This window comes from Myotis yumanensis, unplaced genomic scaffold (assembly GCF_028538775.1).
Source record: "Myotis yumanensis isolate MYYU_CA2020_CCGP unplaced genomic scaffold, mMyoYum1.0.hap1 SCAF_4, whole genome shotgun sequence".
NCBI classification, from domain to species: Eukaryota; Metazoa; Chordata; class Mammalia; order Chiroptera; family Vespertilionidae; genus Myotis; species Myotis yumanensis.
Window position 1 is genome coordinate 78,441,876 of NW_027223755.1, and position 27,020 is coordinate 78,468,895.

Below are 27,020 nucleotides of genomic sequence, written 5' to 3' on the forward strand. Positions count from 1 at the left end.
TTCACAAAGGTATGGATTACATCCCAAGGTTTGGAATGAGGAACCTGGTTTGCAAAAATGCAGTTTATGGAAGCAGAAACAGTTTACTTAAGCATGTTATCTAAATTATAGTTTTGGGTCCCCGGATCACTGAATTGACAGAAACACATTATCTAGAGCCCTTGGGTCTGGAATGAGGAACCTGGTTTGCAAAAAAGCAGTTTACAGAGCAGAAGCAGCATGTTATCTAAAATACAGTTTTTGGGTCTCCGGAACACTGAGTCAACAGGGACAGGTTAACTGGAGCCCTCTGACCTTGGGATAATTGTGCTGTCCTTCCCAGGTAAAGGAAAATGTGCTAAGACCAGTATGACCACAACCAATGGGATATCCACATTACAATCAATAGGGTATTTAATCGAATGGGGTGATTTATATAATTCACAAAACCAAAATAACTTTTCTATTATTTTAGCAGGAAAATAAGTACAGAAACCAAACAGCAGGGTTAGAGTTAAACTACAGCTTCTACCTGAAATGACTGCTACCATACTTCATTATGAATCGTAATGTAAATATCTGATATGCAGGATGTATGTTCATCGTTACAAATTGAACATAATTAAAGCATAGTGATTAATCACAAAAACAATATGTAATTATACATGTGTTTTCCGATGGTCTTAGGCGACCCCTGTGAAAGGGTCGTTCGACCCCCAGGTTGAGAACCGCTGCCTCAGGGGATTCTGCTCGGCCTCCGGCCTCTCTGTCCAAGTCCTCCCTGCTCTGCCCACCCTTCCTCTGCACAGTCCATCTTTCCCCCAGGAATGTGGCTCTCTCCCATTCTCAGCTTCTCTCTTCCACTGCTACTGGCTCAACGCCCCCACTTCCGCCGAGCACCTCAGTAGATCCCGATCCTCGATTTTCTGTGTACCTCCTACCATCACAGTCGTCCATCCTCTCTTTAGCGAGTATTCTGTGCCCTTGTGCTAGTTCCCGACTGGCTGACTCCAGCAAGTCCTCCTCCTCATCGCCAGGTCGTCTGAGGGCTGGCCGGGCAGGGGAGGGCCTGCGGGGCGCTCTCCCAGCCGGGGCAGCACCGCCAAGACAGGTGCCCTGGCTACAAAGGCAGCCGGGGGCTGGCAGGGAAGGAGGGCAGGAGGCGCGGCAGCCAGCTCCGAGGTCCCCGCACCTCCCCCGCCGGCCGCCTCCGGGGCCCGCATCCGGGGCCTCGCCCTCTGCACCGGCCGCCGGACTCCGCCTCCGGAAGTGCCACCGAGAAGCACCGCCCTCCAAGCGGCGTAGAGCGACTCCCCAAAGGCCCGGGCGGCCGCGAGCAAAGGTGTCTGCGACAGGACGGCAGCCGGGCCCACTGTGGCACTTGGGTGAGTCCCCGGAAGCCACTCTGGGGTCGCGGTCGGGGCGGCCCCGTGTTTTAGCCCCCACCCCCGCGGGGAGGAGGCGGAGGCGGCGGGTCCCGCCGACGGCGGTTTCCGTCCCCGGGAGCGCGCGGGCCGGCGGTGCGAGGGCCTGTTTCTCCTCAGCCCGGCTCTGCCCCGCGGACGGAGGACCCCGCTGTCAGGACCCGGTGGCCGTGCCTCGGCGTCAGCCGGGTGACGGTGCTGGCCTCGCCTTTGGGGGGCCATGTTTTCCCCCCGCGGAGAAGCGGGAGGAGGGCCGCGCCGGGAGAGGCCTTCTGCCGACCCGACGCCGGGGCCGGCCTGAGGGCTGCGGCCGGAGACAGCCCGGTCGCGGAAGGGGCGCGGAACCCTGCGGCGGCCTCGGCTCTGAAGGCCGCCCGTCCGGTCCGCTTGGGCCGCAGCTCTTCCCGGGGTGACTGGCAGGATTGAGGGGAAGGGCCTGCCTGCCTCGTCGGGGTTAGCGAAGGGCCTGATCCCCACAGTGGAAGTTCGTTCTTAGTCAAGACTATGTAGTCATTGAAAGGGGGCCGACCGAGTGTTTACCGAGCAATCCCCAGGGCCTGCTCTTAAAGAAATAATGAGTAATCCTAAGGAGCATATGTCTCTGGGTACAGACTTGAGCCTTGAAAGAAATTTGTAAATCTCAACTATTTTAAACTTTCCTCGGAAATCTTTACTGTATTCAATTGTACTTTCTTGATTTTTTTTTTTTTGGAAATACCACCAATTCGTTGTTTAGGTGCTTAATCATTATCAACTATTTTTTTTTTATTGAGTATCTGCAGTGTATAAGGTGCTTTGCTGAGTGCTCAGGATAGGAACTTCCAGGCTATTTGAACGTACTAAAACCATTTCTCCTACTCTCCCCCCACAGTGATGGTCATTGCCCTCCAGAACAGGGATGGAGGAACTGTCTGTCCAGGAAGCAGCAGGATCACCAAGGGCCCAGTTTCCGTCTTTGGAGACCCAGCCCGAGGGCCTGTCCCCAGAGCCTGAGTTCCTGCAGGACACGGACATGGAGCAGGGACTCCCTGGGGGTAAGGCGGAGAGAGCACTGACATCCAGGGGCACGGGCGTGTGGGGGCGCTTCTGGGCCTGGTGTGAGAGAGGGCGGCCAGGAACTCCAGCGAGAAGATGGCCCCTTAGAGGGAGGCCTGGGAGGGAGCGGCCCGGGGCCCCTCCATTAAGGACAGCCTGTCTTCCCTTAACAGGCAGAATGGTAGTCCCTCACGCTGCTCCAGCTGCTTTTTGTTTATACCACCTTTGCTTCGTCCCCTTTGCCACATCCACCACCGTTTCTCAGATGTGCTGTTTTTGCGGCATCTCACAATCCTTGCTTGGCTTTCGTTTCCTCTTAGGTTCAGGGCTGTCCCTCCCCCTCCTCCCTTCACCTAGTGTCTTCCCTCCTGGATGACCTTTCGTGCTTTGCCACAGGCCATTCTGTTGCAACTGCAGTGTTTGTGACTAATTTTGGTCAAGAAAGCACCCATGGAATTCCTTGGTTGAGCCTGTCGGAGTGTATACATGTCTTCTGTTGATTATACAATAACACTTTTATGTATTATATAGGTAGGTTGATCTGTCTTGTACTTCCTTTGTCCTGTAATCTTATCTCGGAATACTTGTAGCCAACTGCAGTGAAATAATGTGTGTCAGCAACACTGTTTGTAGAGTGCTGTGGGCATGTGGGAGTGTGGAAAGGATTGTGAGGAAACAAATGGCCATTCCTTATTCTTAGGTGCCTTACACGCTAGTTGCAGAGACAGTGCCCATTCACAAGGTGAAAGCTTAGTGATTATAGAACAGTGTCTGGGAAAGGGTCAGAGGTCTGTTAGGTAACCATGGCTCTTGACAAGTCACCGTAAGTTCTTATGCTTTGCTTTGCCCATTTGCAAAACAGGTACACTGCTTAAAATCCCGTCTCATGGGTCTGAACTTTTGTAGTAGGGCGTGCAAGTGCTGAGAAGGAGCAGAGTAGACACACTCAATACTTGATAAATGTTCATTGGTTTTACTAGAATGTTGACGGGAAGAAGGGTCCTACTGGCTCTCTTCTGTAAGGGAGCCCTGGGGAAGGGCTGCTCTCACTCTTGGCTCCTTTCTCCTCCCTTAGCTCCACCTGTTCCCCAGGTGCCTGCTCTTCCCCACGAGGGAAGCCCAGGAGACCAGGCAACTGCACTCCTGACAGCCAGGTACCAGGTGAGCTGAGGAACCTCCTTTTCCTCAGGGACTGTTGCTGCTGATTGAGTGTGTCCCTTCCCTCACCCCATCCATAAACCTTGCCTAGAACTTTTTCAGTTAACAGACTCTGGTTTCAGAACTGATCCTCTTCAGAGACCTGGATGTCACACAGATCATCTTCCCATCTTCTCAACACCACTGGAAAACACTGTTTGTTCTTTATCCCTGGTGTTTTGATGGGTGCTTATTGTTAAAGGGTTATGGAATTTATTCCCTAGATTCTAATCTGTTCTCACTCCTCCCCAACATAAATACACACTGGAGACTCTATATCATCTCCTTCATCCTCTGGCCATGATGCTGTAGTGGCCTTATTCCCGAGAGCAGCCAGGCTGTATTATTTCAGGAGTTTGTGACATTCGAGGATGTGGCTGTGCACCTTACTCGAGAGGAATGGGGATGCCTGGACCCTGTTCAGAGGGATCTCTACAGAGAAGTGATGTTAGAGAATTATGGGAACGTGGTCTCACTGGGTAAGGACTTCTTTTTATTCATTCAGTTGACCTATTGGGATTTCTTTACTGAGTAGGTGTGAAGTCTCTTAGAAAGTAGAGTTTGGCTCAGATTCCAGGTCTAAGAACCTCTGAATCCTCTATCTTTAAGGTCATCTCCTCTGGGAGTGGTTTTCCTTTGGGGGTTTCAAGATGAGACATTCTACTCCTTATTCTGAGTTAATGGTTCCTGCTTTTATGGGGTATCTGTTCCCTGTTAGAAAAGGGAAGCTTGCTTGTGCTTTGCCTAAGTTCTCACCTTCCCTTTTTTATTTTAATTTAACTTAATTTAATTTTTACTTTATATGAGAGAGACTCTAGGGCAGTGGTTCTTAACATTCTGGCCTTTTAAATACAGTTCCTCATGTTGTGACTCAAGCATAAAATTATTTTTGTAGCTACTTCATAACTGTAATGTTGCTACTGTATGAATCATAATGTAAATATCTGATATGCAGGATGGTCTTAGGCGACCCCTGTGAAAGGGTCGTTCGACCGCCAAAGGTTATTCTCGACCCACAGGTTGAGAACCGCTGCTCTAGGGCCTCCCAACCTACAACCAGACACTTTCCTTCCTGGTAATTCAGTGCCTTTGTATCCGAGTTTCCCATTTTCTTTGGAAGAAGAAATGCCTTTTTAAAAGATAAGCTTAAATCCTTCTTGTTGAGTAATCTCTTACAAGAGAGATTACTAAATTCATCTTCAAGCAGGCAGGATTTGAGAGACTTCATTTAAAGACAAGACTCACTGTGCATACATTTCAGTGAGTCACCCAGATGGTAATCCTAATAACCTCATTCCTAGCAGCAGAAGTCTCAGATTTAAACCAAGTCTCTCCTTTGTCATATGGGTTGTACAGTAGGCCACCCAGATTAGGTAACCTGTGGTGCTGTGGAGAAGCGTCAGTGGGGGGTTGTTGATAGCCCCCTTGGTGTGAGCATTGCTCCTTTTCCTCTCTCTCTCTCTCTCTCTCTCTCTCTCTCTTTTTGTTTTTGTTTTGTTGTTGCCGTCTCTGCTTTTGTTCTTTTTATTTATGTGTGAATTTAATGACGGTTTTTCTTTTCTCTCTCTCATTTTGCTTTGCCTATGCTGATGGCATCTAGGGTTGTTGTTTTGTCTCCTTGATTACACTCAGGATTAAAGAGGTCTTCTTCTCTGTGGGGAGGCAGCCTGCCAACTGGGAAGGTTTTAGCGTGTTTTCCATTCCTGGCTCTTTGATCTTTATAGGCATACTTCTCCGTCTTCCCACCACCCGGATTCATAGTGTGAATTCCTGCCCGGCCCTGAGTCATACCCAGGCAAGTGCTTTCTCTGGAGAAACACTTGCAGTCCTTTCAGCAGGAATCTCCAAGAGATGGCCCAAGTATCGGCTTCCCATCGATATTGCTCATCCCCGCTCGGAAACTCCTTTTCCACGATTATAAGATATTACATTTGATTGATGGAATAGATGCTCCCAGGATGCCACCACTTTGTAAAATTGCAGCTCCTCAAAAGACCTTTGTTAAATTTCTAAAGGGCCAAGGAAACTCTCCGTTGCCACCAGATGTATTTTGTATCCTGAATTTTGAGTTCATTCAGAAGCCATGATTGGTGGTCATCTACTTGTGTTCTGAGAAACCACAAAGTTCAACTCCAGCTCTTCAGTTATGATGTTTTCATTTTATTTTAGAATGTGGAACGTTTGTTGCGTGCCCCCTCCTTTTCTGTAGTGAACAGGACCTGCTCCTTCCGATGCTTAATTCTCTTGTGACCCCTGGGCTTTCTTTATATTTAACATTCTAGTCTTCTTTTAAGTCCCTGTGGCTGCCTCCAAGGTCCTGACTTTGTCCCCTTTATTATTTGTTGCCAGACAAGATTGATACATTTATATGACCTTTTCTGATTAAGTGTTCCTTAGCTCTGTCCTTGGTGGAGGGGAGATGGGAAGGCAAAAGAGTTCAGTTTCTTTATTTCAGGGCATCAGATTGAATGTATATTTAACAATTTTGTATACTGTAAAGTGATATGTAATTGCAAGATACTATAAATTTCATCTAATAATTACATAATTTCCAACAGTTAACCTGTCTACTTTTTGGAGTAAAGAAACTTCTTAGCTTAATTAGCCTAATAGCACAGCATGCTAGTTAACTGAATTTCGTTCCATTTTCTCGCATCTCTTCATACACACAGGACACACATGCATACTTATACACATACTGGGCACAAATACACACAAGAAATCCTCATATTCAATTTGCTCTTGTGATAGGAGCCTCTCCTTAGTAATTAATTTCTACAGTCCTTGGGAAGACCTTTCATATTTGTGGGTTCAGCAAATTCCATGTGAATTTTAAAGTTATACATTTAATTAACTTAGCTCAATGTTGATGTTATAAAATAAGGACTCTTATAATTCAGTCCCTGACTTAGCAGCCAGTTCACATCTTTTTTCCCATGGCAGTAGCTCTGAGGTGTATTTGTCACAGACATCAGAACTTTGGTCCTTTGGTTAAGTGCTTTGACTATATTCTAGTAAATATACAGAGTATGGCCCTCTCTGGTTTTGCTCAGTGGATAGAGCATTGGCTTGCAGACTAAAGGGTCCCGGGTTTGATTCCCATCAAGGGCATGTACCTTGGTTGTAGGCTCCTCCCTGGCCCGGGCCCTGGTCGGGGTGCATGAGGGAGACAACCAATGTTTCTCTCACATCAGTGTTTCTGTCTTTCCCTCTCTTTTCCACACTCTCTAAAAGATCAATGGAAAAATATCCTCTGGTGAGGATTAACAAAAACAAATAAAACAAAAAAATATAGAGTATGAACAGTTGAGTAAAAGAGCGAAAAAGTTTGTAAAAACATAATTTTTATTACCAAATCTAAAAAGAAGCATACTCTATTAACAATGTATGAGTTACTGGCTTGAGGTTCATACCCAAAGGAATGTTATATATGACTTAGTGCTTAAAATTAAGATGAAGTACTGGAAATTAAGACTGGGAAAGAGGCCTGGATTGCATTGCAAATGGGATAGAGTGGTGATGCCTGATTAGATGACACGTTTATCAGAATTCTAGTTCATGATAAGTGAGTTGATAAATCAGGAATGTTTGGCACATAGCCCCTAACTTTTTGAAGTTAATGTCCTCAGGACAAAAATGATTTTGTATAGAATGTTTTTATTGCCACAGCTATATACTATTTCTTAAGCAACCAATATGTTCCTAGATAATCCTATCTAATCTAATAATAGACAAACATGGTAATTGACTGTACCTTCGCCACGCCTCCCATAGGCTAATCAGCAAGATATGCAAATTAACTGCCAACAAAGATGGCGGTTAATTTGCATATGTAGGCGTGAAGCGGTGGAGCGATATATATTTGAATCCTTACTGTAACCCTGTGAGCAGATATTACTCTATTTTATACCTGAGGAAGCTGAGATTCAGAGAAATTAGTAATTCACGTAATTTGGAATCAAAACTGACTATGAAACCCATGCTCTTTTTCACTATTTTGTGTCTTAAAGCAATTAGTTAAACCACATATGGTGTTTTTTATATTTTCATGGCTGTACTCTGATGACAATGAAAAATGGCTATGATAAATTGAACAGATAGGCATGTTTGTATAGTTTGGGAACAGAAAGGACACATTCAAGACGTAAAATTGTCTGGGAATATATTCCATTATAAGTATACTAGAGGCCCGATGCATGAAATTCTTGCAAGAGTAGGCCTTCCTTACCCTGGCTGCCGCCACTGGCTTCCCTCTGGCACCTGGGACCCAGGCTTCCCTTGCAGCAGCCCCGGCTTTGTCTAGAAGGTTGTCCGACCTCCGGTCTAATGAGCATATTACACTTTTATTATTATAGAAGATACACAAGAACAATATTTCTAAGGAGACATTTTATTTGTGTATTTGTTAAGGATCAGGAAGAAAGGCATGAAGCTTCCAAATGGCTAAATCTTAGGCAGGAAACCAAATAATGAGGTATATTTTATTTTTTTGCTTTATCCCTTAACCTTTTAATTCTGAGGTATATTTTAAATGTTACTTTAAAAAACCAGATTAAGTAAAAATAAATCTAATTAGGAAATGGTCATGGTTTAAATTTAAAAATTAAAAGATTTTAATAAAAAATTAAGTTATTTTATTTTTCTAAAATATATTTTTATTGATTTCAGAGAGGAAGAGAGAGGGAGAGAGAGAAACATTAATGATGAGAATCATTGATCAGCTGCCTCCTGCATGTCCCCCACTGGGGATTGAGCCCACAACCCGGGCATGTGCCTTGACCAAGAATCAAACCGTGACCTTCTGGTTCATAGGTTAGCGCTCAACCACTGAGCCACACCAGCCAGGCAAAAATTAAGTAATTTTAGATTAGAGGCTTGAGCTACAAAAAATCTAAGCAAATGCTATTTTTGAGAGCACAGAGTTTTGACTTAAATTTAGGAAAAGGCATTTATTTATTATTATTGATTTTAGAGAGCAAAAGGGAGGGAGGGAGAGAGAGGGAGAGGGAGAAAGAGAGAGAGAGAGAGAGAGAGAGAGAGAGAGAGAGAGAGAAAGAAAGAAAGAGAGAGAGAGAAGGAAAGAGAAACATTGATTTGTTGTTTCACTTATTTATGCATTCATTGGTTGCATCTTCTATGTGCCCTGACTGGAGATTGAACTTGCAAACTTGGCATATCCGGACCACACTCTGACTGAGTTACCTGGCCAGGGCAGGAAAAGACATTTAGACCAATGGCAGGAAAACCTGTCTTAATGCTTTCTGAGACCCTTAGTGTGGTAGAGTAGAAAGAATATAAACTGTGGAATTAAATTTGTGTTCCAGTTACTAGCTGTGGTACATTGAGCAAATATTTAAACTCACACTCATTTTCTTCATCTATAAAACATGAAAAATAGCCCTGATTGGTTTGGCTCAGTGGATAGAGTCGGCTTGTGGACTCACGGGTCCCGGGTTCGATTCCGGTCAAGGGCATGTACCTTGGTTGCGGGCACATACCCAGTGGGGAGTGTGCAGGAGGGAGCTGATCGATGTCTCTCTCTCATCGATGTTTCTGACTCTATCCTTCTCCCTTCCTCTCTGTAAGAAATCAATAAAATATATTTTTTAAAAAACCACACATGAAAAATAGTGTCTCCCTTTTGGTTTGTGCCAAGGACTAAGTTAGATTATGTTTATAAGTACCTGGCTCATGGTAGTTACTCAAATGTTTGTTTGAAAATGACAAGTGATATGAGCTATAGACCAATTTTTTTAATACAAATAAAAATTTTAGGAGAGTTCAAATTATTTCTTTACAAGTTCAATTTCCTCAAATTGAATATTGCTCTGACTGTGCCTAGAGTTTGGATTTTTATTATAAAAAGATTTTTTATTTCTTTGGCACTAAAGATCTCTTAGATCCCTCTTAATGAAAACATTCATGATTCCAAGTCTTTTGGATCCTGGTTCTCCAATCACTATTTCTGTTCTCTTATTATGTTTACTATTTATTCCATTATCAACATATTGGTTTTCTGTTCTCTTTCTATACATATTTTGGAGGAAGGAATGGATTTCATTTACAATCATTTTTTAGTAGTGGATTATTTAAAAGCCAGGTTCTGAAATAAGACTGGGTTTATGTCCTGTCAGTGGTTCTCAACCTTTCTAATGCCGCGACCCTTTCATACAGTTCCTCATGTTGTGGTGACCCCCAACCATAAAATTATTTTCGTTGCTACTTCATAACTGTAATTTGCTACTGTTATGAATTGTAATGTAAATATCTGATATGCAGGATGTATTTTCATGGTTCGTGACCCACAGGTTGAGAACCGCTGGAACCACTTGTGGCCTTGGGCAAGTTAATTAACCTCTTTGAATCTTAGTTTTCCTATTTGTAAAATGGGTGTAATAATAGTGACTACCTCATAAAGGTATGGTGACTATTAAGTGAGTGCGAGCTTGTATAGCTCATGGGTATGGTACTTTGTACCTACCACCTACTTAGTAAATCATAGCTTAATATTTTGATGATACAGGTGACTTTAAGTCTATATCATGAACTCTGTTTTCTTCTGAACTTCAGTCTTGTATATCTAATTGCCTGTTAAGCATTTTATATGTTTCTACATTACCTTAAACGCAAGTCCAAAATCAAACCTCTCATTCCACATCGAGATGATCTTTTTTGTTGTGCATATGTGATTTAAGTGTAGATATAAAGAGCCAAAATTTCAGTTGTCAAATACTTAAAAATATCTTAATAAATATCTCTAAAGTAGAATTTGCAAATTATGTTATCAGAATTCTGAACAGAATAGTTGCTGCTTCATACCACACTAACTTTTTTTTAACTTGCAAAACTATTTCATTTGACATGGAGGACCTTAACTAAATACATGTCCAAAAGAACTCTATTAATGCCCAGTAGGAATTTAGAAACACAGTAAATAAAAGACATATCTTTTTTATATTTGTTCTGATCTCTCTGCTCTTAGACTCTCACACAGAATCCCAAGAGGGCAGCTGTTAGTTTATGTTTTCTAAGTCCAATGCCCTTTTAAAAACATTGGTTATTTGTTGTATGTTGATACTTGGACACAAACTTGGCACTCAGTGAGTAGCTTTTAAGTAAATGAATCAAAAGAAATGCAAGATACAAGCTACATGGTCCCTGCAAGATACAAGCTACAAGTTCCCTGCAATCAGGTAGGGATGTTGATACCTGAAACCAAGTAAAAAATCTGTAAATTTCATTATATAGTGACATATAAGGATAAGAGGAACAAATAAATTTTGTAGACATTCAGTAAGTGAAGAGAAAGGCTTTTGAAGATGAGAGGCTTGAGCTAAGACCTTGTATGTGTGCTACTAGAAGCTTTCTGGGCTGAACATGTGTAAAATGCCCCTTTGATACTATAATAGTTCTGGCCCTTCAGAAGCAGACTGCCTCTTACTTTCACTTTAAAAGAGTTTAGATCCTAGCAGTCCATTATGCAAGCCGGAGGAAGACCATTTTATGTGAAGATGCACTTTCCTCACTATATATTATAATTATTTGTTTATACCTGTCTCTGCAGTTAGGAGTATAAGGTCTTTGAGAGAATGAGCCTCATTGGCTTGAGCCCTTTATCCCTGACATACTTTGGATAGAGAGGGCATCCCATAAATGTTTGTTTAATAAACAAGAGTGTAAGCTCCTAATGGGTAAGAATGTGTCATATTATTCTTTGTTTCCTTATTTGAATTGAAATGAATTGTTTCTTAAGATTTATCCTAAGAATATTTACTCAGCCTTCACTGATTCTGTTGCTATGGTTCATGTCACCATACAACAGATGCTTAAATATCCACTTTTCTCTAGGTTATATTTTGATTACCTCAATTTTGACCAGGTCTAATACAAGATTGATCTAGAGGCAACAGGTGAGGAGTGCTAATGATAATTTCTGTGAAATTATCCCATGCATAAATTCTGTTTAAGTAATGTTTAAATGAACACTATTGCTCTCAAAAGTCATAAACCTGTTCCTTGACATACTTCTTTATAGAGCACAAATAGGAGTTCCTTGTAGAGGATCTTTGCCACTCTCACACTCCAGATCTTCCTAATGTCTTCTAAGAATTTACTTTCTCTGTTGACCATAAGTTAAGAGAAAAAGTGGCTGGTATGGTATCTGGGGATAAATTGCCACATCCCATTTCCTTCTCTATGAGCAGGATTTCCAATTTTCAAGCCTGATGGGATCTCTCAGCTGGAACAAGATCTACAGGTCTTTGATTTGGAAACTAAGAATAGAGAAGTCTTAAGAGATGACTGCTCAGGTGAGTAAGGCAGAATCAATCAGATGGAATTAGTACTGTTGTTGAGCCAAGTTGTAGCTGCTTTGGCAATCAGAATGGAGAGCTCTGTCTGTATCCCAGAATGGAGAACTCTTTCCTTTTCTCTCCAGTTTTTTTTTTTTTTTAATTGATTTTTAGAGAAAAAGGAAAGGAGACAGCAAAACATCCATGTCAGAGCAAAACATTATCAGCTGCCTCATGCACACCCCCTACTGGGGATCAAGCTGGCAACCTGGGCATGTACCCTGACCGGTGAATGGAACTGGCAACCTTTTGGTGCATGAGATGCCAAACCAACTGAGCCACACTGGCCAGGGCTTCCCTTCAGTTTTGATGAACTCTTTGCATTTATTTTGTCCCTAATCATCCACAAGTTGTAGTAGGTCCCTATTCAAGTTGCTTGTCTATAATTCGTTTGAACTATTTTCTCCTTTGAAATACCTTAATTGATTTTCTTACTCTGCTGAAAGTATCTTCTGTTTCTACCACACCCTGAACCATTTAGAACCTACCACACTTTCATTTCATGCCCTTATATCTGCTGTTGAAATTTTATGCATATGTTTTAGAGTAAATAAACTTCTTTAATCCTGATAGATACTATATTAGCTTTTTCCTCTCTGAGTTTTCTTTTTCTAAGCATAGGGTACAGATTACATTTGCATTTTCTATTTATATATTGCATCAGATGGAGGAACCAGAGAAGAGAACAAGCTGTTGATTCCTAAGCAGAAAATTTCAGAAGTACATTCATGCAAAATGAGAGTAGGAAGACTCAAAAAGGATGCCGGTCAAGTTCCTGAGACTAGAGATGTGTATAAACCTGAGGACAGATTAGAAAGGCTTCAGGAAATACTAAGGAAATTTTTATTCCTGGAGAGAGAGTTTAGGCAAATAACAATCAGCAAGAAAACTTTCACCAGTGAAAACAATGAATGTAATGAACCTGAAAAAAGCTTCAGTCTGGAATCTACCCTTGATACAGACCAGAGAGATCTTAGAATACAGAACATTGATGACATTGATAGGTATGACATTGGCCTCAACCAGAATTCAGCTGCTGAGAAACATGAACAAGTAAATCTAACACAGGATTTTCAGAACAGTGAATATAAAGAAAGCTTAATGGATCTTTCCCACCTTAGTAAATGTGAGAGCATTTTCACCACTGAGAAATCCTATAAATGTGATGCATGTGAGAAAATCTTCCATCAGAGCTCAGCTCTTTCTAGACATCAGAGAATTCATACTAAAGAGAAACCCTACAAATGTAAAGAATGTGAAAAATCTTTCAGTCAGAGCTCAAGTCTTAGTCGACATAAAAGAATACATACTAGAGAAAAACCCTATAAATGTGAAATGTCTGAGAAGTCCTGTGAATTATCTGATAAGTCCTCTAGTCAGAGCTCAGGCATAATGAAGCATAAGAGGATTCACACTAAAGCAAAATCTTATAAATGTAGCAATTGTGAAAGAGTATTCAGTCGTAGTGTACACCTTACTCAACATCAGAGAATTCACAGAGAGATGCCCTGTAAGTGTACTGTATGTGGCAGCAACTTCTACCATACCTCATTCCTAGTCGAACATCAGAAGGTTCACTGTGAAGAGAAAGCCTATGAATATGAATGTGGGATGAACTTTACTAAACATCAAGGAGTTAGTCTCAGAGAAAAGCCCTATACATGTACTGAATGTGGAAAAGACTTCAGATTGAATTCCCATCTTATTCAGCATCAAAGAATTCACACAGGAGAGAAACCACATGAATGTAATGAATGTGGGAAAGCTTTCAGTCAAACCTCATGCCTTATTCAGCATCACAAAATTCACAGGAAAGAGAAATCCTCTGAGTATAATGATTATGAGGAAAGTTTTAATCATAGCTCAGATCTTGTCCTGCAGCGAGAAGTCCTTACCAGAGAAGAAGCCTTTGATTGTGATGCATGGGAAAAGAACCTCATTCAGAGAGCACAACTTGTTCAACATCAAAGAATTCATACCAAAGAGAAACCTTATGAATGTAATGAACGTGGGAAGACATTTAGTCAAGTTCAGGCCTCATTCAATATCTGAGAGTTCACACCAGGGAAAAATTGTGAGTACTGAATGTGATAAAATCTTCAGTCAGCTCAACCTTTTCATCATCGGAGAATCCACACGAGAGAGAAATTTTCTGAATGTGATGAATGTAGGAAAGCTATTAGTTTTAAACTTTTAATTGATGCCTGCAAACCCATACCAGAGAAAACCTACAAATTGAATGTGGTAAATGTTTCATGTTATGTTCATAACTTAGTCATCATTGGAGAATTCATACAGGAATAAAAGCCCATCACTGTAAAGAATGTGAAAAAAGCCTTCAGTCAAAGAAAATACCTTTTCAGCATCAAATTCATTCCATGCAGAAAGCCTATGAATGTAATAAATGTGTGTGTGTGAAGATTCAGTCATATTTCAATCTTCATTCAACATCAAAGAATCCATACCCAAGAGAAGCCATTGAGTATAGGAGTTCAAGTCTTTTTCATCATCAGAATATCTACACCAGACCAGAATCTGATATAACTCAAATGGAAAAAATTTATTGCCATATTTCAGGCTTTACTCAACATCAAAATATTGAAGGGACAATTGTTGATTATTTGTATATGAAATCATTAATATATAGTCCCGATCTTTTTCATTGCAGAAGAATCTAGCCTGAGGAGTGACATGGTGAATGCAGTACTGTTTTCTCATGGCATTCTTTAATATAATAGATGTTGTAAGTAACTATGTATACTTTATTTATGGAATTCATTTAAGCTATTTTTATTTTAATGTGGCCTATAAACATTTTTGTTTTTCTTGAAATTGGTATGTATTGTTCTCAGCTTCCCTAAGATACTGTAATTACACCAATGTTAAAACATATCAGCATCTGGAAGGTAGCTCATTTAGTTTTTTCTGCTGTTCTCCACCCACGTTCTCTCCAAAACAGACTATTAGGCCTGCTCTTTTCTGAAGACCCTAATTCCTATTTGTTTCTAGCCACAACAACTGGATTCCTGTTGATTTCTCCACTCTCTTAAGCGCCTTTGAATGATGGTTTCCTAGTTTTAAGCTTTTCACCAGCAGGTATGCCATCCCCACTTGATGTCACTGTTCTGGTGTCTTCTTTCCCAAAGTAAAGCATCTTCCTTTAAAAGAATTGGATTTCCACATCCGGTTCACCCATGAGTATGAAAGATTCTGTCTCCCTTGAATTTATGACAGACAGCTAAACAATTTCAAGTGATGCCCAAGTTCTTAGCTGCCTTGTTTTGCATCCATAGCCCACTAACAGAGATGATAAGGACTCCTAGTGTTATGGCTACATTCATTCAGCATCTACTCTGCATGTCTAAGTTTAGAAATATTTTATATACTTCCATTGAAGGCCAGCAAAATGCTCGGGCTTGTTTTTGATAGGGCAAAACATAAAGAACATATACTAAAAGATCAGAGAGCTTCATAAGGCAGAGAGCTCAGCCTTCTAACAAAGATATTGCTGTTCTTATATAATATCTCCAGAGAGAATATTTCAAGAGAGTTGGTAATTCTGTTCCTGGTAAAATTTTAACCATTAAGATTGTTTTCTTATCTATTTGAATTTCCACCCTCAATATCCCCTCATCAATCTAGGACAGTATTTGAAGTGTGGGGGCATTGTGTATACTTATTCATTATCACATTTTTTTTTTTTTGTATTTTACTAGAGTCTATAGGCCATATACAAGAACATGATTTTCTTGATTTGATAAAAGTGATCACAGATGTTGGCTCCAGATTTCAGGATCACCATCATAACACCTAGCAACAGTTTATGATTCTTAGATGATGTCAGAGCACTTTATTATATTTTTCCATCTTAAGTTTCATAATATTTTGTGAATAAGACAAGTGTTATTTAAAATTCTAGTTGTCATTCCAGCAGTTGAGGCCTTCATAGTTCAGAAGTTATAATATTCATGAGGGATCCTCAACAAATATATAAAAATGTATTGCTTGCCCTATAAGCATTTTATGGCTAACCTCTAGGATAGTTCTACCAGTATATTTTACCTCTTAGTCATCAGCAAGCATATGATCTAATCAGGGCAAGGTAGGAATCTAAATGTAAAATCAAATGGAAATGCATGTTTTTTTTTCCCCTGTCAAGGAATGTGTATACTCATGTATAGAAGCTAATAGTCACTTCCGGGGATTATGAAACAGAGGATGAAGCAATCCTTAAATACCAGAATGTATAAACATCACTTGTATGCATTTGGTTTAGGAATGTGCTTTTTACTTCTGCTTGAATAAAAGTGTGTTTGATATTCTGCAAATCTGTTTCAAATAAAATCTGAAGGCCTTAGCTGGAAGCATTTGGAAATTTTGGAATTACCTTTCTGGCTGCAACTCAGTTCCTTACAGATATTTGCTTCATAACAAGAGTAGGTTCTCCTGTATACTGGTACTTGCTCTTCCACAGAACTCTTGAGGAATAAAGTCTGAATGTTTAGGAATTAAAGGATTATTCAATTGAGATGGTGTCAGTACATAAAATAAGAGGAAATCATTTGAAGTTTCAGTTAAATTAGGCAGAGTGTGTGTGTGTGTGTGTGTGTGTGTGTGTGTGTGTGTGAGTTTTTTAGTAAAACACATTTTTAAAAATTAGAAAAAAGTAACTTGCCAGTTTAAGCTTGCTGATATTTAATTGGTCCAATAGAATATGAGTTTGTGTTAATTTTTTTAGTCTTGATGCTGGAGAGGTCAGAGAAGAAATCTAATAGTTGAGGGACACCTAATTTTATCTTATATCTGCCCACCCACCTACATGTACATATGTGTATGTGCATATTCAAACTTATTCCTCACAACTCTGCAAGGGAACTAGCTTCATTTTACAGAACTGAGGTATAGGGAGGTTAAAGAACTTGTTAGGATCATATAGCAAGTTCAAAGTCAGGTGTGTTTGACTCCAAAACTTTGCATCATCGTGAAGTTGGTATTAGACACCAACCAGGGACGTTTTCTTTGATTGCTCTTCATTCCTTGTTATACCCCAATGACTCACAGTTATTAGTTTGCAACTCATCCTAAATGCTCTCAAAGCTCTGGGATACTAGGAGAAAATACCCCAATATCTTTTGGTGCTAGTCAGAGACCCTTCCCCGCCCCATGAACAGGCTTAGACAATTTTGACTGGGACAGGTCACAGATCAAAGGTCCCAAATTCCTGTTTCCTGCCAAGTCCCCTCCATTCCCATCACTAGATTTACATTTCCATTTTCAATGCCCAAATGTGCTCTTAATTTTTGCTGCTAATTAGAACTTGCTGATGGACATTTATTCTTACCAAGATTTTCTGTCACCTCTGGTTACATTATAGCAGTGGAACAAAGCAGTTATTAGGAAAATCAAGTTTGATACCTAGGTTCTGGGTTGAGCAAAAGAGTATCCAGATAGAGGTAGACTTGAAAGATATGTGGTACACTGGAAGAAGAGCAAGGAGAGCATTTCAGGCAAGGGAGATTATGTCAGAAGGCCTACAAATGAGAGAATGGCATTTTCAGGGTAACATATGAGCTTTCTGGAGAAATGCCTCACGCTAGCAAATAGTATGAGGGTAACTGATGAAGTTGAAGAATGAAAACTCCTAGGGGTGTCATCTCAGCGAAGCATAATGGGATTCCCACAACTAGAAATGTAACTACCTGTCCATTCAATAATACATTTGCCAGACACTATGATATTCAGTGCTAGTCAAAGGATACAGTTAACCTAATCAAATGAATGAAACCATCTACTGAGTAAAAATAAACAGATTAGTTGTCTAAGCAATAGCTTCAGAATTAGACATACCTGTGTTTGAATTTTGCTGTTTACTAGCTGTGTGACTTTGGAAATTTTACTTAGTCTCTCTAGTTTTCTTGTCTATACAATGTGGCTAATAGCATGAAAATTAAAGAGATAATGTAAAAGGTACTGGTCATATAGTTAAGTGCCAAATAGTTATTAATATAAGTACTATTATAAAAACTAGTAAAAATAGAAGACAGATGTTTAGACAGAAGATGGAGGGAATTAATGAGCAAGCATTTAACAGTGTAGGACTGGCATTGTCCAGGATGAGATGCCCTGGATTTGGAGAACTTAAATATGACTAGTGAAAACATCAGGCATCCTCGTCTGTGGTAGGAACTGCCTCCTGACAGGCACTCCCTGTTGGAGTCAGCAAGCTGACATCTGTCTTGTCTAAAATTCATGAGTTCACATTTTCAAAATACAAGTGCATAAAGGAACTATTGTTTAATCCAAGACTGTAAGAATGATTTCAGTAAGAAATCAGATGGTGCCCTGTATAAGTCAACAAGAAAATAATGCTGGAATATTTTTATTTTGTTGATGCATCCTATTCACTCCACTTATAGAAAATGGTTAACCTCTAGTATTTGTATTTCATTCATGTTTATAAATTTACAACTTGGGCATAACTACAAGTGTCTTGTCTTTTTTCTTTTCTGCGGTTGCTCATATTACAAATCTTCACCCAGTCTTTCTTCATTGACCTTCCTATGTGCAGTTAGACACCAGGCTCTGATTTGAGCAGACCAGGGTTCAAATGCTGCCTCCTTGCTTACTAACTGCAGCTTCTGGCATGTAAGATAGTAAAAATTACCAGCTTCATGGGATTGTTGTGAGGATTAATGAGATGATATCAGTTTAAATGCCCCACAATTGGTAGCTGTTATTTCTGAGTTTAGCAGGAATCTACCCTTATCATAACTCATTTCCTTAATCCCTTTTCCTGCTTCAACATACCAAATGTGCCATGGGCAAATCTGTACTGCAAGCGCAGTAGGGTCTTTGGACCTCTCTGAGGTTTTTCTTCCTCATATTGGTATTGGTACTAGCATGCTCCTCCTGTTTGTTTATATACTCCATGCAAAACAGGTAGGGACTGGGTTGAAGGAACAAAGGGAAAGGAGGACTGAGGGCCTTCATAACCTGAATTTGGGCTCAGCAGGTCACCTGATCTGTAATTTTGAAGGAGGAGGTGAGATGGGTGGTAAAGCTGCAGGAGTCAAGCGGAGGAGGCAAATGGGGTGCATACAGGGGGGATGAAGAAGGAAACAAATTTAGATCCTTGGTCCACTTAGTGATATCGTGGGCAAATAGAGAAATCTGTTCCAACCACCTACAATCCTTCCTGGGGGAAGGACAAACACCAATTTAAGGTCTCCACCCCCACGTGGTACTGGACCAGCTCCCCAGCGGCCTCTAGAGAACCCGCGATCAAGATTAGACCAGATTAGACCTTTGAACTGCCTAGATGGGACCCAGAAGTGCATGCCAAGGACCCATGTTTCCAGGCTTCTGAGTGAGTGTAGGGGATCAGCAACCCAGGGAGCAGAGTGGGGCAGCCTGTGACAAGCTCAGACTGCAGTGGTGGACTAGGGCTGTGCGGGAGGGGCGCGGCGTGGGGGGGAATCACAGGGAATTGGGTTGGGGCTGCAGGCCACCTGCGGTGCTGCCAGCCTGGTGGCCATCTCACAGCAGGACCCAGATGACCTGGAGAGAGAATGAAGCTTCTCAGACCTTTTCCTGGTCTGAGAGTCTCTCCTGGGAAAGGTTCACCTACCGTTTCCCTATATCTGACCCCTTCTCCTCCCCTTTCCAGAAGTGACTGCTCATCCCCTGTGTCCTGTTCTGAAGAATTTTTAGAGACGATCTTGGCCTTGAAGCAGCACCAGGGATTGGACAGAGCCCTTGGAGAAGCTTCCTGAGCAGATGTCCCCTGAGTCTCTGTTTCCATCCCCTGAGCAATAGCCTAAAAAGAGCAAGAGTGAGGAGCTAACCTAACTGGTTTTCTTTGTCTAAACTTTGTCCTTTTTAAAAAAATATATTTTATTGATTTTAGAGAGGAAGGGAGAGAGAGAGAAACATCAATGATGAGAGAGAATCATTGATCAGCTGCCTCCTGCATGCCTGCTACCGGGGATCAAGACCGCAACCCAGGCATGTGCCCTTGGCCGGAATTGAACCTGGGACCCTTCAATCCGCAAGCCAATGCTCTATCCACTAAGCCAAACCAGCTAGGGCTAAACTTTGTCCTAACCATGGCCTCACATCAGATGGACATGATTAACCTTACACTTAGAATTGTTCTGGTATTTATTTATCAAGACTACTGATATTTTTATTTATTTATTTATTTCCTAAAGCTCTATTACATGTAAACAAAGCCTATAACTAATGTTTCCTCTCTATGTCGAGCAAACCTGCAGGAGCAGCCCTGACCAGTTTGGCTCAGTGGATAGAGCGTCAGCCTGCGGACTGAAGGGTCCCAGGTTCGATTCTGGTCAAGGGCATGTACCTTGGTTGCGGGCACATCCCCAGTGGGGAGTGTGCAGGAGGCAGCTGATCAGTGTTTCTCTCTCATTGATGTTTCTCTCTATCCCTCTCCCTTCCTCTTTGTAAAAAACCAATACAATATTAAAAAAAACCAAAAACCTGCAGGAGCACTATCATAGCACTAAGTCTTGAAGAGCTATCATTCCAGCGCCTGCTAACTTGCTTTGTCTTTGGAGAAGCTCAGTGAATGTTGTGTGGGTAAATAAGTGAATGAACCCAGCAAAATATGTCCCATACCCCAAGTACCAGGAAAAGAGCTCTCCTTCACCTTTAGGGAAGATACATTTTCCACTCAAGGTATAAACTGCAAGAGGGTGCCTGCCTATGTAATATAATAGACAAGCTAGCAACCTGCTGATGGAAGATGAAGTTAAACTATAAATATCTGTATTTTAATTTCAATCTTCCATCTCACTATTATCTGGTATATATGTCTGGCTATTAAAAAAGGTGGACTTGATTAGTTAATTGGAGGACAAAGGCTTAGATATTGCACATCATGGACTTTGAGATGGCTTACGTTTGGGGAGATTTTCTTTCACACATACAGTGTTCTAATGGTGTTTTTAGGCTAATATTTCATTTAGCAAGTATTTACTGAATTATTATTTATGAGATGTTGAAACTAAGTTGAAAATAAACCCACCTAACCCCTAGCCACCCCCGAGCTTAGAGTTGAGTTGGAATACTTAACTGTGAGAGGTCATAGAACAATAAATAATGTAGAAGTTTACAAGAGGAGATCCCTGTGAACTAGTGTGAGCCCAGGAAGCCTTAGAAAGTCTTGAGTTTGTCCTTGAAAGAATTTAGAGCAGCGGTTCTCAACCTGTGGGTCGAGACCCCTTTGGGGGTTGAACGACCCTTTCATAGGGGTCGCCTACGACCATCGGAAAACACATATATAATTACATATTGTTTTTGTGATTAATCACTATGCTTTAATTATGTTCAATTTGTAACAATGAAAATACATCCTGCATATCAGATATTTACATTACGATTCGTAACAGTAGCAACATTACAGTTATGAAGTAGCAACGAAAATAATTTTATGGTTGGGAGTCACCACAACATGAAGAACTGTATTAAAGGGTCGTGGCATTAGGAAGGTTGAGAACCACTGATTTAGAGTAAGAAAGGAGTCGGGTTTTAGATGAGAGAAGATAGAATAGACCCTTACCATAGGTTCCTTGCTGCTAGTCTTTATAAGAGGTCAAGTACCCATATTCACCTCCCTAAAATACTAAATTATTCATATTTTTAGTCTATACTTCATAAGCTGGCAATGAGTCCTCCACAGTGGCCTCAACCCAACTTAAAAGTTTTACCTCAGTGTTCCCCCAAGACAAACCCAGCAAGAATGGCGTGTCTGCACAAGGTAATGCAGGAGTCACTGTACTACCCACTGTTGTGCATGTGTGTCCTTTTACTCACATGCATTGCTGTTTCCTACATTCTCTGCCTATCAAACCCTACATGTCTCAAGATCCCATGTGTGAAGACTCAGTGCAGGACAGCCTCTTTCATGAAGCTTTTGAAAAGACCTGGGCTACGAAGAAGGAAACAGATGCAAGAGACATTTACATGGAAACTTGCCAGACTTGATGGCTAGTTGAGCAGTAGAGGGATGTGGGCTACAGTTGCTTTGTTCCCTTCACTGTTATATCTCTTACAAAAAAATCTTCACCAGTTGCTAATATCTTTGTAATTGCCATTCACTTCTCAACACAGCACACTGTTTCTGTTTCATCAAAACTGGTTATATCTAGCCCAGGCTGATGTTTCCCAGTGGTTAGAGCACTGGCCTGCACACCTATCAAAGGCACATACCTGGGTTACAGGTTTGATCCCTGGCCCTGGTTGGGGTAGGTGTGTGAGGCACTGTTGGTGGTAAATTGGTATGGTCATTATAGAAAATGGTATGAAAGTTCCTCAGAAAATTAAAAAGACAAGTACCATACAATCCAGCAATTCCACTCTGGGGTATTTATCTGAAGGAAACAAAACCATTACCTTAAAAAGATATTTGCACCCCCATGTTCACTGCAGCATTATTTGCAATAGCCAAGACATGGAAATGACCTAAGGTAAAGAAAATGTGGTATACATAAAAAGGGGACATCTGTAATACTTTCAACAATAAAGATAAATTTTGCCCAGCTCAGTGGTTGGTTGTTGACCTATGAACTAAAAGGTCATGTGTTCAATTCCTGGTCAGGGCACATGCCCAGGTTGCAGGCTCGATCCCTAGTGTGGGACTTGCAGGAGGCAGCCAATCAATGATTCTCGCTCATCATTGATGTTTCTGTCTCTCTCTCCCTCTCCCTTCCTCTCGGAAATCAATAAAAAAATTTTTTTAAAAAAACCAATAAAGATAAATTTTTAAAATGTGGTATACATATACAATGAATTATCACTCAGCCATAAAAAAAGGAAATTCTGCTACTTGAGGGCATTATGCTAAGTGAAATAAGTCAGACAGAGAAAGACAAATAATGTATGATCTCACTTATATGTAGAATCTAAAAAATCAAAACTCATAAGAACAGATTGGTGGTTGCCAGAGGTGAGGGTGGTGGTTGTGGGAATTGGGATAAAGGTGGTCAAAAGGAACAAACTTCCAGTTATAAGGGAAATAAGTCCTGGGGATATAGTGTGCAACATGGTGATTATAGTTAACAATACCATATTGTATATTTGAAAATTGCTAAGAGAGTAGATCTTAAAAGTTCTCATCACAAGAAAAAAATGTGTAGCCCTCCCCCCTCCGGTATCCAGATTGCATGCACAGAGGAAGAGGGGTTATCTGGAGGTGGAGAATAAGTGTAAATATGGATCTGTGATGATATCACAAATAATTGTTAAATTCCTTAAAGGCAGTGACCATTACCTAATAAAGTCAGGGCTGCTTAAGTTTTAGGCTTCCACTGCTGATGGAAATGCTGCATTGGAAATTCCTCAGCACCATCTTCTTCCAGAAAGATCCCTCTAAGCAGAGGACCTGCTTTCTCTAGTATCTGCAAAACAACCTCTCTATCCTCAGTCAGCCCTACTTATTTAATAAGCAAAACTTATTTGTATTGAACTAAATGGGAGATGTTTTTCTATCATGTCTCCCTTAGATGCAGCTAGGGTAAATAATTTATTTTTGTATATTCTCTCAGTTGAAATAGATTTGGAAATGTTTCTCTATACTATGTATTATATTTTCAACAACATCCCCTCCTAATCTTCCCCCCACTCACCTTTATCAAATCCTCCCAATTTGTATTATTTATAAAGGTGCATATAAGGTCTGAGTATGTCTGTGTTCATGTGTGAGCATGTGAGCAGCATCTGTGTGTAGAGAAAGAGAGACTCAGCAGGAGTGAGGAAGGTGTTGGTGTCTGATTATGTGAAGACAGTCTTCTCTGTTACAGCAGAGACAATCCATGGCCAGGGTACCATGTGGACAGAACCCCCTGAGGTGAGGCTCTCCTCTTTTATTTATCTCTGCAGTCCCTGCCTCTCCTCACACATATTCTCCAACATCACCCTTCCTATGATCGAACATATACTTCCCTCAAGCGATGCTTTTCTTTTCTGTTAATCCCACTATGTCTGTTTGGTTGGCTACTTCCTATATAAATCTTAACTTTAGCTTCCCCACCACTTTCTCCAAATCTCAATTTGTATCAATCTTTTCCTCATATTGCAGGGCCATTTTTCCCACATTTTTGCATCAAATACTTTTGTAAAACTTTGATCACCCTGTTTCCCACCAGGAATTTTTCTTGTTACATTTACCTTTTTTATATTTTCCATCAGATGGAGAGACCTGGACTGAGGATCAATTAATTATAAAGTAGAAAACTGCTGCAGTAGGGATGCAGCTACATGAAGGAGATGAATGTGAACAAAACAAACACAGGCCCTTGAATATGGACAAAACTTTGGAAATATTGCAGACTTTACCAACAGCCACAAATTCTTACTGAAGAGAAATCTCAGATCAGTAATATATGCAGAAAATTATTCTGGCAGAGCTCATACCTTATTAGCATTTTTATTTTGGTTAATCCTCACCAAAGGATATTTTTCCATTGATTTTTAGAGAGAGTGGAAGGGATGGGGAGAGACAGAGAGAGAGACACATAGAGAGAGAAACATCTATGTGAGAGAGACACATCGATTGGTTACTTCCCATATACACCCTGACCAGGGTGGAGGCTGGAGCCTGCAACCCAGGTACATGCCCTTGACTGGAATCGAACCTGGGACCCTTCAATTTGTGGGCCGATGCTCTATCCACTGAGACAAACTGGCTAGGGCTCATACCTAATTCAGCATGAAAAAAAATCCACACACAAGAGAAATATATTATGAGTATCATGAATGTGGAAAAGCCTTTGGCCACAGTTCAAACCTTATTCAACATCAAAGAGAATACATGTTGAAGAGAAACCCTATAATGTAGTGGGTGTGGGAAAACCTTCCAGAGCAGCTCACACCTTATCCAGCATCAGATAATTCAAACAGGTGAGATGTCTTATGTGTGTAATGAATGTGGAAAAGTTTCTGGTTGGAGTTCAAGTCTTATTTGACATCAGAGAATCGATACTAGGGAAATACCCTATTAATATACTGAATGTGGTAAGGCCTTTAGTCAGAGCTCAAATCTAATAGAACATCAGCAAGTTCATACCAAAGAGAAACCATATGAATGCAATAACTGTGGGAAAACTTACAGTCGTAAGTCACACCTTATTGAACATCAGAGAGTCCATACTGGGGAGGCTCCTTACAATTAAAATGAGTGTGAGAAATCTTTTAGTAGAAGTTGATGCCTTATTAAATATCACAGAATTCACACTGGAGAGAGACCCTATGAATGTAGTGAATGTGGAAACTCTCACTTCATTCAGCATCAGAAGACTGACAGTGGGTCAAACCTCTGAATGTAAAGAATGTGGGAAATGCCGAAACCGGTTTGGCTCAGTGGATAGAGCGTCAGCCTGCGGACTGAAAGGTCCCGGGTTCGATTCCGGTCAAGGGCATGTACATTGGTTGCGGGCACATCCCCAGTAGGAGATGTGCAGGAGGCAGCTGGTCGATGTTTCTCTCTCATTGATGTTTCTAACTCTCTATCCCTCTCCCTTCCTCTCTGTAAAAAAAAAAAAAAAAAAAAAAAAAAAAAAAAAAAATCAATAAAATATATTAAAAAAAAAGAATGTGGGAAAACCTTCAAGCATAATTAATACCTTATTGATCATCTGGAAATTCATACAAGTGAGAAACTGTGAATGAAATGAAGGTGGTATCACCTTTGGTTGGAGTTCAGCTCCTATTGAACATCGGAGAACTCACCCTGGGGTGTAGTGGGTGTGGACAGCCTTCAGTCCTAGTTCAGCTTTTATTTATATTAAGACCTGAAAGTCCACATAGTGGACAGATCTCATAGTTGTGTTTAGTATATGAAAACCTTTAAATTCAGTTCCTGCCTTATTCAGCAGGTTCACTTTGGAGGAATGATGGATATGGGGAAACACCTAGCTGTGTGTCAGAGAAGAGCACAAAAGGGGCACAATGCAGCACTAAAGCTGATGACTAAAGTGGAACCTTAGTACTACTTTCATTTGATATGAGGATCTCCATCAGAGGCAGGTTCTACGGTTTGCTTTTCAAATCTCTAGTCATCTGCTGAAAATGGAATGAGTTAGGACTATTCCAGGGACGAACGAATCAGGGAGTTTGGGATTCAGACTCCTAGGTCAGGAAAGTGATATGTGATGCTTGAACCCAATAGCTTTTCTTGTATCTCATCTGTCCTGTTTGTTGTAACTGTAGATAGAAATGGCTTTGGGTTTTCTTGAGACAATATATCACTCCTCAATGTCCTGCAGACTACTGAACCTCTTTGTTTAATGTGACACAAATACACTTAATAAATGTGCAGGTTGCCCCAGCTAGTTTGGCTCAGTGGATAGAGTATCAGCCCGTGGACTGAAGGGTCCCAGATTCAATTCCTGTTAAGGGCACTTGCCTAGGTTGGGTTGCAGGCTAGATCCCCAGTAGGGGGCATACAGGAGGCAGCCAATCAATGATTCTCTCTCATCATTGATGTTTCTCTCTCTCTCCTTCTCCCTTCCTCTCTGAAATCAATAAAAAAAATAAAATAAATGTGCAGGTTTTCTAAGCCAAATAATTTCTCAGTATGACGTATCATGACTTTATGTGTCAGCTTGGGTAGCTTGAACTGCATTTTCCAGAATTCCTTTTCTTGTATGCTTCAGTTCATATGGGCTACAGATGTGGGAGATTTGGAGGGCAGAAGAAAAGCAGCAGTTATTTTGTAACGCATACTCATTGCTGATCTGCTGACTCACCTCACTGGCCCGAATCAGCAGATGAGCCAGGTGTGCATCTCCCTGGCTCTGCTTCTCTGACTGAATCCTAGCGACACACATATTTACTATCCTTATGAGAAATACATATTTCTTTCATATTTGGATGGAAAAAAATAGTGAACTTATAGCTGTTTTTTTTAAAGACAATAGTAATTTTCAAGATTTCCTATTAGAAAAAAGCTACTGTTCAAACTCCTTTAACAAAAATTCCATCATAACTTAAGGTAAAGCTTCAACATCATGTAATT

The 27,020-nt window shown here is 40.9% G+C and overlaps 1 protein-coding gene across 7 annotated transcripts in view; it reads left to right on the forward strand.

Moving 5' to 3' along the window:
• Positions 1–1,261: 1,261 nt before the first annotated feature.
• Positions 1,262–27,020, forward strand: part of ZNF655 (zinc finger protein 655) — a 44,597-nt gene continuing 18,838 nt past the window's right edge. Inside the window, exons 1-6 of one of the 7 annotated variants that reach the window (XR_011471226.1) lie at positions 1,262–1,364; positions 2,275–2,437; positions 3,514–3,599; positions 3,988–4,114; positions 5,360–10,828; positions 11,484–11,831. Coding sequence is in view for 5 of the 7 variants with exons in the window: in XM_070412603.1 (XP_070268704.1) it covers positions 2,302–2,437; positions 11,840–11,944; positions 12,651–14,038 (1,629 nt within the window). In the remaining 2 variants the exon portion in view is untranslated. The other 6 variants (XM_070412606.1, XR_011471225.1, XM_070412603.1 and 3 more) reach the window with 6 other exon arrangements.